The following is a 12,120-nucleotide window of genomic DNA, read 5'->3' as shown; positions in this document are numbered from 1 at the left end:
ATTTTCTTTTTCTTCCAAGGTGAGCACAAATATTAATTTAATCAGTAGGATTAACGCCACTTCTTCAAAATAGACTCGCCCAGGCCGAAAACCAACTTCTGCGCATGGGCCACGAAGTTTCAATCGCAGTGTACGTGCGCACCCACACGTGGCATTTTGTGGAAGAGCCACTCTCAAGGGGCCAAAGAGCCGCATGTGGCTCACGAGCCGCGGTTTGCCGACCACTGGGCTACAGCACTAAGTCACCTTTTGGAAGCCAGTTCGTGAAGATTCATTTAAGTTAGACTTATGCAAAATCTAACACATTCCAAAAGTAGAGAGCCACTGTTTTATAGACTTGAAAAAAAGGGAAGTAATATGAAACCCTGAATGTCAGAAACCTCATCAAGGTGTGTAAAATCAGTATTTATAAGCCAGAGACAATATTCATTCATTTGCTCATTTTTCAAATATGTACAGATCATCCATTGCATGCCTGGCACTGTTTTAGGCACTAATAAAACAGCCTGATGGAATATGCAGTACTGCAGCCCTAGCCAGTTTGGCCCAGTGAATAGAGCTTCTGCCTGTGGGCTGAAGGGTCCTGGGTTCAATTCCAGTCAAGGTCACATGCCCAAGTTGCGAGCTCGATTCCCAGTAGGGGGCGTACAAGAGGCAGCTGATCAATGATTCTTTCATCATTGATGTTGAGATATCTGTCTTTCCCTCCCGCTTCCTCTCTGAAATTAATAAAAATACATATATTTTGTAAAAGAATATGTAGTGCTGCAGTTAGTGCTTTTTATTCTAAAATAGTGGACTGCAAGTAATCCTCCTGCTGCTTCTCTTCTAATTAGATAAGCAGCCTGCAATGTGTTCTCTTGCCGCCACATCTTAGGCAAATTCCCAGAGCTCCTTCTTGGTCTCCTGCAGACGTCCTGCCTTGAGTATAACACGGCTCAGCTTCAACATTTAAATCAGAAGACAAAACTTTTGATCTTGCACATCTAATTTTGCTAGACAGCAGCAAGTTATGCTTTTAGTTCCTCGTATCGCTTAGCCTTTATGAAATGGTAGCCTTTATGTTTTGGGGATTTTTGTGTGTTTGTTCGTTTGTTTTTGTTTGTTTGTTGCTCCTTAAATTAATTCAGTCTGGATCAGTAGCACAAGCCTCATTGCTGTTTTGTTTTCCTATAGAAATCTCATGCGGTCCACCAAGTCATGTACCAAATGCAATTGCTCGAGGCGTACATTATCAGTATGGGGACATGATCACCTACTCGTGTTACAGTGGGTACATGTTGGAAGGTTCCCTAAGGAGTGTTTGCCTAGAGAGTGGAAATTGGACATCACCTCCTATTTGCCGGGGTAAGGATACATTTGGACGGTTATTTCTTAGGGAAACCACAGGGAAATATATATGGAAGTCTGATGTGGGCCGCAACCAGGCTAGGGCACTAGGTGACCTTTTGGAAGCCAGTTCGTGAAGATTCATTTAAGTTAGAGTTATGCCAAATCTAACGCATTCCAAAAGTAGAGAGCATGCTGTTTTATTTTTCTTTGTCTTTAAATTTTAACATTTGTGTCATTTTATTTTTTTACTTTATTGGTTTGAGTTTTGAAAGCTTGCACACAGAACTCCACCCCAGCACAGTGTCCCTTCCTGAGTTAATCATGGATCCTCAGGCACGTCTTCTCTCCAGATCTCGGGAGTATTCTCAGCTGCTAAGGGAAGCAGTGTCATGTCTGGGTCCTGGGTGCACCTCTTGGCCTCTCAAGTATTTCAGCACAGATTCCGGTTCTACCCACCTATCCTAGGCAGGCCCCAAATCCCATAGGAGATGGGACAGCCCACCTAATGGGCAGAGTATAAAACAAGAGGTACCAGGCAGCCTCAGGGACAGAGCTCTCGCCCCATCTGGCCATACTCGGGTGGGTGACCAGCACTCTGTGTTCACATGAGCACTTCTGTCTCTTTACTTGCTGTATGGAATTTTCAAACCCAAAGATGAATTTTGTGTGTGCTTTCAATAAAATCTTGGGGGAATAAAAGATTCTATGCTTGTAATTCTGCAAAATAAAAAGAGGTAAATAACAAGGCATTCAAGCATGTCCTTCTAAAATGTATACCTTTCTAATAATTTTATTTACAAATCGTAATTGTTCCATTCATTCTAGAAACATTTACCGAAAGTCAGGAACTATGCTAGTGAACAAGATACACATATCCAAGGAACTAAAAAAATAATCAAGTTGTTGGGGAGGTTGTCCACATGGCCCCATGGACAATGATCAGATTTGGATTTGGTGGGAAAGCCAAAGTCTTTCATAACTTGTGGGCGCAGGGAGAATTGAAGTAGTCCATGATGAATGGCATGAGCCTCAAAAATATCTAGGGTTATTACAGGAGAAAGAAAATTAATTTTCTGAAAGCAACAGTGAGCTATGACATCATCAGCACATGGGATGGAAGAGAAAGTGCAACCTTCTTTTAAGAGGGCTGCTGAGGAGGTGGCATCTTCAGGGAATAGTCCAGATTTTACTTAACATGAGAAGTCAAAATAAGGGTTGTGTGTTTGTTTGCTCTTGTTTCTTCTTTTGTCTTAAGATACTGTGAGGTGGTGGCAGCACCAAAGAGCTCCTGGCCACCAAAGGCCACCTTTGCCAGGGCATTTGCACATCTTCTGAAGGAGCATTCCTTTACATAAGCCACCTTGTCCCCCTCACCCTGAATCTCCCAATTACTAAAACCTTCATAGCGATGTTGTGGCCCTTCTGAGCCCCTCAGGTTCATCCCCAACCAAATCTTGAGATTCCATTTTGTTTCTCTTCCTTAACGCTTAAGCCAAGGATATAGTATGCAATAGACGTGAGTAATTCTATTATCTGACAACCACCCTTCCGTAATTCCCTCGATTTATGACCATCTGCTTCTTTTACAGCCGTCTGTCGATTCCCATGTCAGAATGGAGGTATCTGCCAACGCCCAAATGCTTGCTCCTGTCCAGACGGCTGGATGGGGCGCCTCTGTGAAGAACGTGAGTCTTTCTTCAAACCTTACTTGGAGTTCTGATAATTTTCCTGGAAGCTGCCAACTCAGAGTTACTAGGAACTGGCTCTGCTGGTGGCAGGGATGTATTTGCTTACCCAGCAGCAGGCCAGACAGGGCAGCTAGAGCTGATCGGAATGTGTCAGTCACTTTCAGGAGATCTAGAATATTAGACCATGAAAATATAGTTGTCAACATCCGTCATCTCCACATTCTCCTGGCACAAATTTCTAAGGATCATCTGGAAAGGAGCTAGTCACCAGGGGTTTCCCAGACTCTGTCTTCCTTCATCTCTAGTCTTTTTATATATTCTGCCACTCGTAGCTACAGCTGTAAATTCATGGCGTCGCCTAACATTGTACTTTGCAGCTCACCAGTCACTCTTTTTCATTAAGGGCAGTTCTTCCCAATGAAGGAAATTTGGCATTCCCATATCTACACAATGGTTGGTAAATTAATACAGAATATTTATTCTCATAGTAATACATTTTAATTTGAATGTCCAGGATACTGTGAATAAGTGGTTTTAAACATTTTTTAATGTCTAATCCACATTTTGTTTTCCTATCTTAAAAAATACATGTTAGGAAAACACAATTTCATTTTTCGTTGGGAGTGGTATATGTAAATAACATTAAAAGTCATTAATGAGATGGTCATTGGTCTACATCAGGTTTTTCTAAGACCAGACATTTTATGAGATTCTAAAACTTTTTTAAGTGTAACTATTTCAACTAATCTAGAAAGGAAAATATAAGATGGAAATAAATTCAGGCCGTTAACAACTCACCATAGCAAGTATTCTCACAGTGATGAAGAAAGGAGAGAAATTACATTTTTCTTCCTCTTCTCCCCAGTCATTCCTTCCCACTTAAGGCTTCCATACTTGACCTGCTATAATGGCAGGAGTCCAAAGACTCAGGGAACATTGACCCTGGGTGCCCTAACAACAGGCCTTGCTTATCTCATTGAGCATGCACCCACCCTCATGGCTTAGAGCAGGACTTCCCAAGCTTTAATGTGCACACAGATCACCTGGGAGATGTTGTTAAATGCAGATTCTGATTCAGTAGATGAGTTGGGACCTGAGATTCTGCATTTCCAGCCAATACCTAGGTAATGCCAATACTTTTGGTTTGAGAATCACGCTTGGAATAGCAAACTAATAGACAATCTCACTCCTTTTAAACAGACTACACCTCTTTGAAGAGCTCAATAGGAGGAATGTTTACTGTGGAGGGTGTAGGAGAGGCCTGATTCAATCACCATCAGGCCTCGGCTCCAAGGAAATAAAGAGCAAGTTTTCTCATCACTGCCAATGTGTTGCCAACAGCCTGTAGGATAGTCTGTCTGACTCCCATTTTCACATTTAATTCAAGACAAGAAGAGTGCCTCGTGGAAGCCAAACCCTTTTAGAGCATTTTATGTAATTTGTAATGGAAATTTGAAACTGCATTAAATGGGGAACATTCTGCTTATTCTGTGATGGGAAAGCGAAGCACTTAGCAGATATTGATTACAGTGGGTCTTCTCCAAAGGAGCGCATTTGGCATCAGTCATGACTGCAGGCTAAGGGACCAGAGTTACTTTCCTAATTGTGTTTCCCCAGTGATACTGATTAATAAACACAACACAGACTGGAAGTTCTCTCGTGGGTCATACAAGGTTTTACTCCTCCTGGATCATGTTTTTTGAACACGTGAACATATCTTAGTGTGTATATTTTCATCAAATCGTTTTCAATCTCCTCTCTAGCAATATGCATTCTTCCCTGTCTGAATAGCGGTCGCTGTGTGGCCCCTTATCAGTGTGACTGCCCACCTGGCTGGACGGGGTCCCGCTGTCATACAGGTAGGTGTCCTATCATGGTTTGTTATCTTGGTGACTTAGCTCCTTGAAGTCCTAAAGGGCATTGATGAGTAGGGCTCAGATTCTGAGGTAGCAGTGAAAGAAAGGGTATCAGGGTTTCTCAAGAATTCCTCAAATGGCCCCTCGAATGGTGAATCCGAATGCCTCAAAGTTACCTTTCAGAGTCATGTGCCAGAGAAGAGCAGCTAAGTTGACTGAGTTGTCAGGCATCTTAGTGTCAGAGGTTCAGAAAAATATTTATTTTGAGTGCCAAGTTCAAAATGCTGGATCATGTCTAGTGAGCAGCAGAAGCCACTGAAGGGTTTTAAGTGGGGAAATCACAATCAGATTTTCTTTTAGAAAAATGATTTTGGCAGCAGTATGGATAATGGCAGAAAGCATGACTTACAAGGAGACCAGTTAGGAAGTTATCAAAGCAGAATTGACAAGCAGTAATAAAGTCTGGAGAAGTGACAGCCCAAATAGATTTGAGAGAAGTTTGGAAGTTGAATCAACACTACTCAGTTATAGGTTTCACTGTGGGAGTAAAGGTCTGAGAAGAGTCAACACTGATATTTCCAGTTTGGGTCTCTGATGGTGCCATTTCCTGAGACAGAGACCCCAAGAGGAGCAGGTTTGAGGTTTAGATAAGGAGTTAAGTATTGACTCACTTTAAGGGGCCTGTGGAACATAAAGGGAGAGGTCTGATAGGCAGGTGGCTGATTGCTCCCAGAAGATACATCTATATTGAAGATAGAAATTTGTGGGTTATCATTGGAAAAAAATTCATGGGGAAAAAGAATAAGACTGCAGAAAACCCATGGCATGAGAAGGTGGCTCAGAAGGGACCAATGGGAGCTCCCATGTTAAAGGGAAGGGGGAAGATGTTCAGCTTTTAGACAAGGAAGAGAAAGTAAGTGCTTAGTACAGTCAGGCACCATTAAATCATCATGCTCCTGAAAAGGAGTAATATTTTTTATACTGGTGCACAGAATCTATGGAGAGTTGGTTGTAAATTATTGGGCTTCATTTTTACTATTTTTAAGCCTGCTTTGTTTCATACTTTCCTTTTACTGTATTGCACAGATGTGCATTCTGTTGGCCTACTCTTGCTCTTCACTCACCAAGACGGCTCCCCAAGGACATAGACTAATGTTTTATTTCTTGTCCTTTCTCTTCCACCCAAGTGCCTGGTACTGGCTGGCATTCTGCATGCCCCCCCCCCATATTGTATGCATGAATGATTAAAGAAGAACATCTATTTATATCTCACTGAAGATGAGCTGTCCATCATTTCATTTCCTCCCTGTAGGATGTTCTCCTTTCTCTCTGATATGTTAAACCTGCTGGTGTTGGGTCTTTATCAGTTTTTAGCATCCTAGGGTTCTTTAGCAAATAGACTCATGCAAGTGAAGAGTTTGGTGATGAGACTATGAATTTGTAAGGAAGATGTCTTTATAGTAAATCTTTGAGTGTTCATTCAGGGTTTCATCTGTGGCTAATTTTTAATTCTACTCCAGGTTCCATCATTCTAATTAAGGCCAGTAAAAGTCATGAAATATGTTTCCTAGCCAACACAAGGGCTTTTGAGTCATCTGTTATTTTAGACAAGCTCTTGCCTGATTTCTTGTCATGAGTTGATGTCTGATGTAATGACTGAATCAGAGAGTTCAGTGCTAGCTCCCTCAAGGGATTTACAGTCTAATTGAGCATATGAAAAGTTCACAGTTCAAAACAGTATGTGCCAAATTAGTTACATAAACAAAAATATTAGAGAAAAAAACAGTGGACTTGAAGTTATCAGCAAAGATTTAAATACATAGGTAGAACTTAACCTGGAACTTAAATATGAAAATGACTCACTTGGAAGGAAAAAGGGAGGTGGAGACACAGAAGGACATGAGGTCAAGCGAAGGGGCAGAAATGCATAATGCAGACAGTCTGAGGAGTGTTGGTGGCTGGAGACGAAAACAGAGTCAAATCTTTCTTACATGCTTTCATGGACTTCTTCAGGATTGCTAAGTGCTGATTCAATAAATGCATGCATTTTTTTAATCCCAGCTGTTTGCCAGTCTCCCTGCTTAAATGGTGGAAAATGCGTAAGACCAAACCGATGCCATTGTCTCTCAGCTTGGACTGGACACGACTGTTCCAGGTAAGACAACCAAAGACTAATGTTTATCAATAACATAAAGAGATAAAAATTCAGGTTAAGTTGTTCAAGAGCCAGAAGGTATCTCTAGTGTGAGGGTGAGCATTTTATATCCAAAAATATCCATTGTGAGATACACTCTCTAAATTTGAACTAAAGCCAACGCAAAGAAATATTAGCTAAGGATTGACAAATCAAGCAATGATGCCTCAAAAGTAAATAATCTTGTACTCATTTTGGCCACACATATACCAAAATTGGAATAATACAGGGCAGATTAGCTTGACCCCTACACAAGGATGACTCAAATTCGTGAAGCATTGCATATTTTTCCGTAAAAAAAGGGTTAAACAAGTCAACTTTCTTCTTGAATAGAAGATTGTATTTTTTTACACTTAAGGGTGTAAAGTAAATAATAAACTCAATACATTTATTGACTTGCATTTGCATTCCTGGTTACAACAAAAATAAATGTAATTGGCTACAAAAATGTTATGTAAACATATGTTCTGTCAATTGGTTTCTAATATCTAATTAGATAAATATAATTGAGAAAAGATCAAAAATAAGTCAAAGGGGAAATCGTTTAAAAAATAAGGTTTCTAAAAAAATTGTTGATTGGCATACATACAACATTACATTATTTCAAGTGTACAACATAATGATTTGATATCTGTATATATATTGTGAAATGATCCCGACAATAAATCTAGTTAACATCTATCACCATGCATAGTTACAAAATGGGTTTTTTTGTTTCATGAGAACTGTTAAGATAAAAAGATTTATTGTCGCCGAAACCGGTTTGGCTCAGTGGATGGAGCATCGGCCTGCAGACTGAAAGGTCCCAGGTTCGATTCCGGTCAAGGGCATGTACCTGGGTTGCGGGCACATCCCCAATGGGAGATGTGCAGGAGGCAGCTGATCGATGTTCCTCTCTCATCGATGTTTCTAACTCTCTATCTCTCTCCCTTTCTCTCTGTAAAAAATCAATAAAATATATTTAAAAAAATAATATTGTATTGCGGGACCTTTCAGTCCACAGGCCGACACTCTATCCACTGAGCCAAACCGGTTTCGGCACAATACAATATTATTAACTATAGTTGCCATGCTGTACATTACATCCCCATAACTTATTTATTTTACAACAGAATGTTTGTTCCTTTTGATTTCTTATTCCATTCACCAACCTTCCACTCCTTCAGTCCGCCTCTTGCAGCCACTAATCTGTTTTCTGTATATGAGTTTGGTTTTGATTTTTTTGGTTTGTTTTAGATTCCACACTTAAGTGAGGTGATACAGTATTTGTTTTTTTCTGACTTATTTCAGATAGCATAATGCCCTCAAGATCCATCATTGTTGTTGAAAATGGCAATATTTTCTTCTTTTTTATGGCTGAATAATATTCCAGAAGTGGAATTACTAGATTTTATGGTAGTTCTATTTTTATTTTTTTGAGGACTCTCTCTACTGTTTTTCATAGTAGCTACACCAATTTACATTCCCACCAACAATGCACAAGGTTCCCTTTTCTCCACTTGTTATTTTTGTCTTTTTTATAATAGCCATTCTAACATGTGTGAGGTGATACCTTATTGTGGTTTTAATTTACATTTCTCTAATGATTAGTAATTTGAGCATCTTTTCATGTGTATTGGCCATCTGTATGTCCTCTTGGGGAAACATGTCTATTCAGATCCTCTGCCCCTTTTTTAATTGGATTGTTTGATTTTTGGTTGTTGAGTTGTATGAGTTCTTTATATATTTTGGAAATTAACTCTTTATCAGATACATGATTTGCAAACATTTTCTCCCACTCAGTAGGTGGCCTTTTCTTTTTTTTTTTTTTATAGTTTCCTTTGCTGTGCATAAACTTTTTAGTTTGATGTAGTACCACTCGTTGATTTGTCTTGGGTTGCCTTTGCTTTTGGTATCAAATCCAAAAAATCATTGCCAAGATCAATGTCAAGGAGCTTACTGCCCATGTTTTCTTTAATTTATTTTGAGTTAATTTTTTGTATGATATAACATAGTTTCATTCCTTTATGCATGCCATCCAGTTTTCCCAATAGCATTTATTGAAGAGACTGTCCTTTCCCCATCGTAGATTCTGGCTCCTTTGTCATTAGTTAATTGACTGTGTGTGCCTGGGTTTATTTCTGGGTTCTCTCTTCTGTGCATTGATCTATGTGTCTGCTTCTATGGCAATGCTATACTGTTTTGATTACTATAGCTTTGTAATATCATTTGAAATCAGAAACATAATGCTTCCAGCGTTGTTCTTTCTTAACTGTTTTAAACCTCAGGAAATATGAACTAAATTGTCATCATACCATGGATATTTTCAATATAAAAATGTTGCAATGTTGGAGTAGTGCCAGCTCTATTTTCTGACTTTCAAAATGCACTATTGCATTACATCATTTAGATTTGTATAAGGTACAATTACTTCAATCTTATAGGAGTCATTGAAAACAAAGAACATATTCATTTTTAAAAATGGGAAATTTAGTTAATTGAAAACAACTCTTCTTTTTCATTTCCTTTTATTTTATTTTGATTGGAATGTCAAAGTCAACTTTCAAGGACAATAATCTATTTAAATAAAAACTTAATTAACAAAAAAATCCATCTTGTGCCAATGAATGTCCTCATATCATCTCAAGCATATGCCATCTCTGCAGAGAGAAAAAATAAACTGAACCCTAAAGAGCAAGCTTGGACTGTACAAGTCTATATAGAAGCTTCCAAGATAAAGATGATACTTTCATTGAGAGTAGAGTTGAATGATACAAAAAAATGAGAGTCAAACTGAAATCGATTTCTGGGAAAGTAAGAGGAGAGAGAAAATAAAAGGAATAAGAATTACAGTGACTCAAAAAGGAACAGGAACTATTTATAACATTCTTATAATTTTAGACTATTTCAATTCTTTCAAATAAGAAAAGGAAGCCTGCGTTTATGTGGTTTCCTAACATCAAAATACTCCCAAAGGAGTCTTTTTTGACAAGGGGAAGGGCGGTTTTTAGCCTATGTGAAAATACTGTCTAATAAAGAGAACAAAATTACATTTTTGTGCAAGCGTTTGATAAAGGAATCAAAAAATACATGGCAAATTAAGCTGGGAAGTGTATCCCACATTCAAGGACTGGACAGTCCCCCCCCCCCCCATTATACTGTGAGCCATTTTTCTAGAACATCCATATTAGTTAGGACTCTCTCGTTGCAACTCTAACTAGCTTAAGCAGAGAAAGGAATTTGTTATCACCATTGAGGGGCCTTGTGTGGAACCCGATTGCATGGATGGCTGAACCTCAGGAGGATCCGACTGAGGACTTGAAAGCCATCTGAAGCTTCTCCACCTCCTGCCTCGCCTTCTCTCTCCAGCATCTACTCCCTCCCTCCTCTCGCTGCAGAGTGGTTTTCTCTGCTGTTCAGTTCCCATGAAAGGACAGAACTGCTTGCAGCCCCTGCATTTACACGTCATACTACTGTATCCACTGACCCAGTTTAAAAATCCAGAACTGCCTAGTCCAGGTGGATTCAGGGGCCAACCGTGAATCAGTCAGTCAACTGTGGTCCTAGGTCGGGCTATGTCGTACTAGCATGAAGAGTCTTCTTGTCAAAACTTTTACCTTACCTTTGGGTAAAGGGGAGAGGAGGCTGGCAGTTCCCAGAGGAAAGACGGCGGAATATATGTCCCTGAAATGGGAAGGGGAGGAAGCTTTTCTGAGAAATTAGAACATTAAATGTTTACAAATCATTTTTTTATTTTCTTCTCTCCCATGAGATTGAGTAGGCAAAAGATTGTATCCCTCGTGCTTAGCACAGGCACAAAAATTAATGCTCAACAAATGTTTGTTGACAGATGGAGCGATTTCTGGGCATCTGTGACAGCCAGCGAAGAAATGCCCTGTAGCATTAATTAAATACCTCAACCATTTGCCTTCTCTACCAATGAATAAGACTCACCTGGTATGGTTCCCAGGTAGTTCAATCCTTAAAAAGGAGATTGTGTTTCCCCAATCTCTGTATGCTTCTTCATAAAATTGATCCTAAACAAATACCACAAATAAAAATTATAGACTCTGAAAGCTATAAGAGACCTTTCACGAAGTCCAAACCCCTCAGTTTACAGATGAGAGGATTATCAGACAGGAAACTAGAGACAAAGCCAAGGCTAAAACCCGGGTCTGCCGATTCTCAGATTTTTTCATGAGTTAGCACATGATCTTCATGCCCTTTAGTTGTCTCAAGGAATGACTCCCATCGATACAAACAGCGCCATGGATAATGCCCAGGTATCTGAGACTTTCAATCCTGTTCAAATTGACCCCAAAGGGGCTATTACCTCTTCAGTTCAGTCTTTTCTGTTGAATCTCTCTGTTGTTTTTTTTTGTTGCAGGAAAAGGAGGACTGGGTTTTAACCACTGCACAACCAAGGCGCTCTCCCTAAGAACAGGGTCATCTCTTCCTGGTAGCCCTGGGTATCCCAGAACTTACGCAAAGAAATTCCAACACGGTGCTGGGTCTCGTTTTGTGTAGTACACATGTTATTTGGGGTTTACCTTTTTATTTTGTGTTATATTTTGTTCCTTCTTGTGACGTACTTTCTTACATGTTTCCATTTTTAAAAATGCCTGTATTTTCTATATAAAAATATATTAAATAGATGCTGCTCCACTCACAAAATGTACATACTCTGCTGTCTATTGGGAAAGTACCTGGTACACATTTTTATTCAGTTACTGAAAATGATGTTTCAATTAAAATATATTTTGCTACTAAATAATATTTTGCTGGATAGTGCCATTTTGTGAGGTGGCCACGAAACAATGACAAGGATTAGTGATTTGCATCTATGCTACTGGATCACATGTAGAATACCAAGAGATTACAGTAAAGGAGTCACCTTCATTCTATTTCCATCTTCTTTGCAATATGTTTAAACATGAAGGTTTCCTTTTATTTAATCAGAGAATAGCTGTTGGATCTACTACCCTTCACGTGAAATGCTTTCCTGGTGCTGATAACAGCCTGGCTGATTCCTTTCCCAACATTTGGAAAGCCATAGGAATCAATTTAGTAG

General features: G+C 39.4%; 1 protein-coding gene across 1 annotated transcript in view; it reads left to right on the top strand.

Moving 5' to 3' along the window:
• Positions 1-11,823, top strand: part of SVEP1 (sushi, von Willebrand factor type A, EGF and pentraxin domain containing 1) — a 153,843-nt gene extending 142,020 nt beyond the window's left edge. Inside the window, exons 45-49 of the mRNA XM_006771225.2 lie at positions 1,177-1,347; positions 2,922-3,017; positions 4,784-4,879; positions 6,938-7,031; positions 11,437-11,823. Of these exons, the coding sequence (XP_006771288.1) occupies positions 1,177-1,347; positions 2,922-3,017; positions 4,784-4,879; positions 6,938-7,031; positions 11,437-11,458 (479 nt within the window). The 3' untranslated portion in view covers positions 11,459-11,823. The remainder of the gene's footprint in view (positions 1-1,176; positions 1,348-2,921; positions 3,018-4,783; positions 4,880-6,937; positions 7,032-11,436) is intronic.
• The last annotated feature ends 297 nt before the right edge of the window (positions 11,824-12,120 follow it).

The sequence above is a fragment of the Myotis davidii genome, unplaced genomic scaffold, assembly GCF_000327345.1.
Source record: "Myotis davidii unplaced genomic scaffold, ASM32734v1 scaffold64, whole genome shotgun sequence".
NCBI classification, from domain to species: domain Eukaryota; kingdom Metazoa; phylum Chordata; class Mammalia; order Chiroptera; family Vespertilionidae; genus Myotis; species Myotis davidii.
The sequence above is the reverse complement of the archived record's forward strand: the minus strand, read 5'-3'. Positions and strand labels throughout refer to the sequence as shown.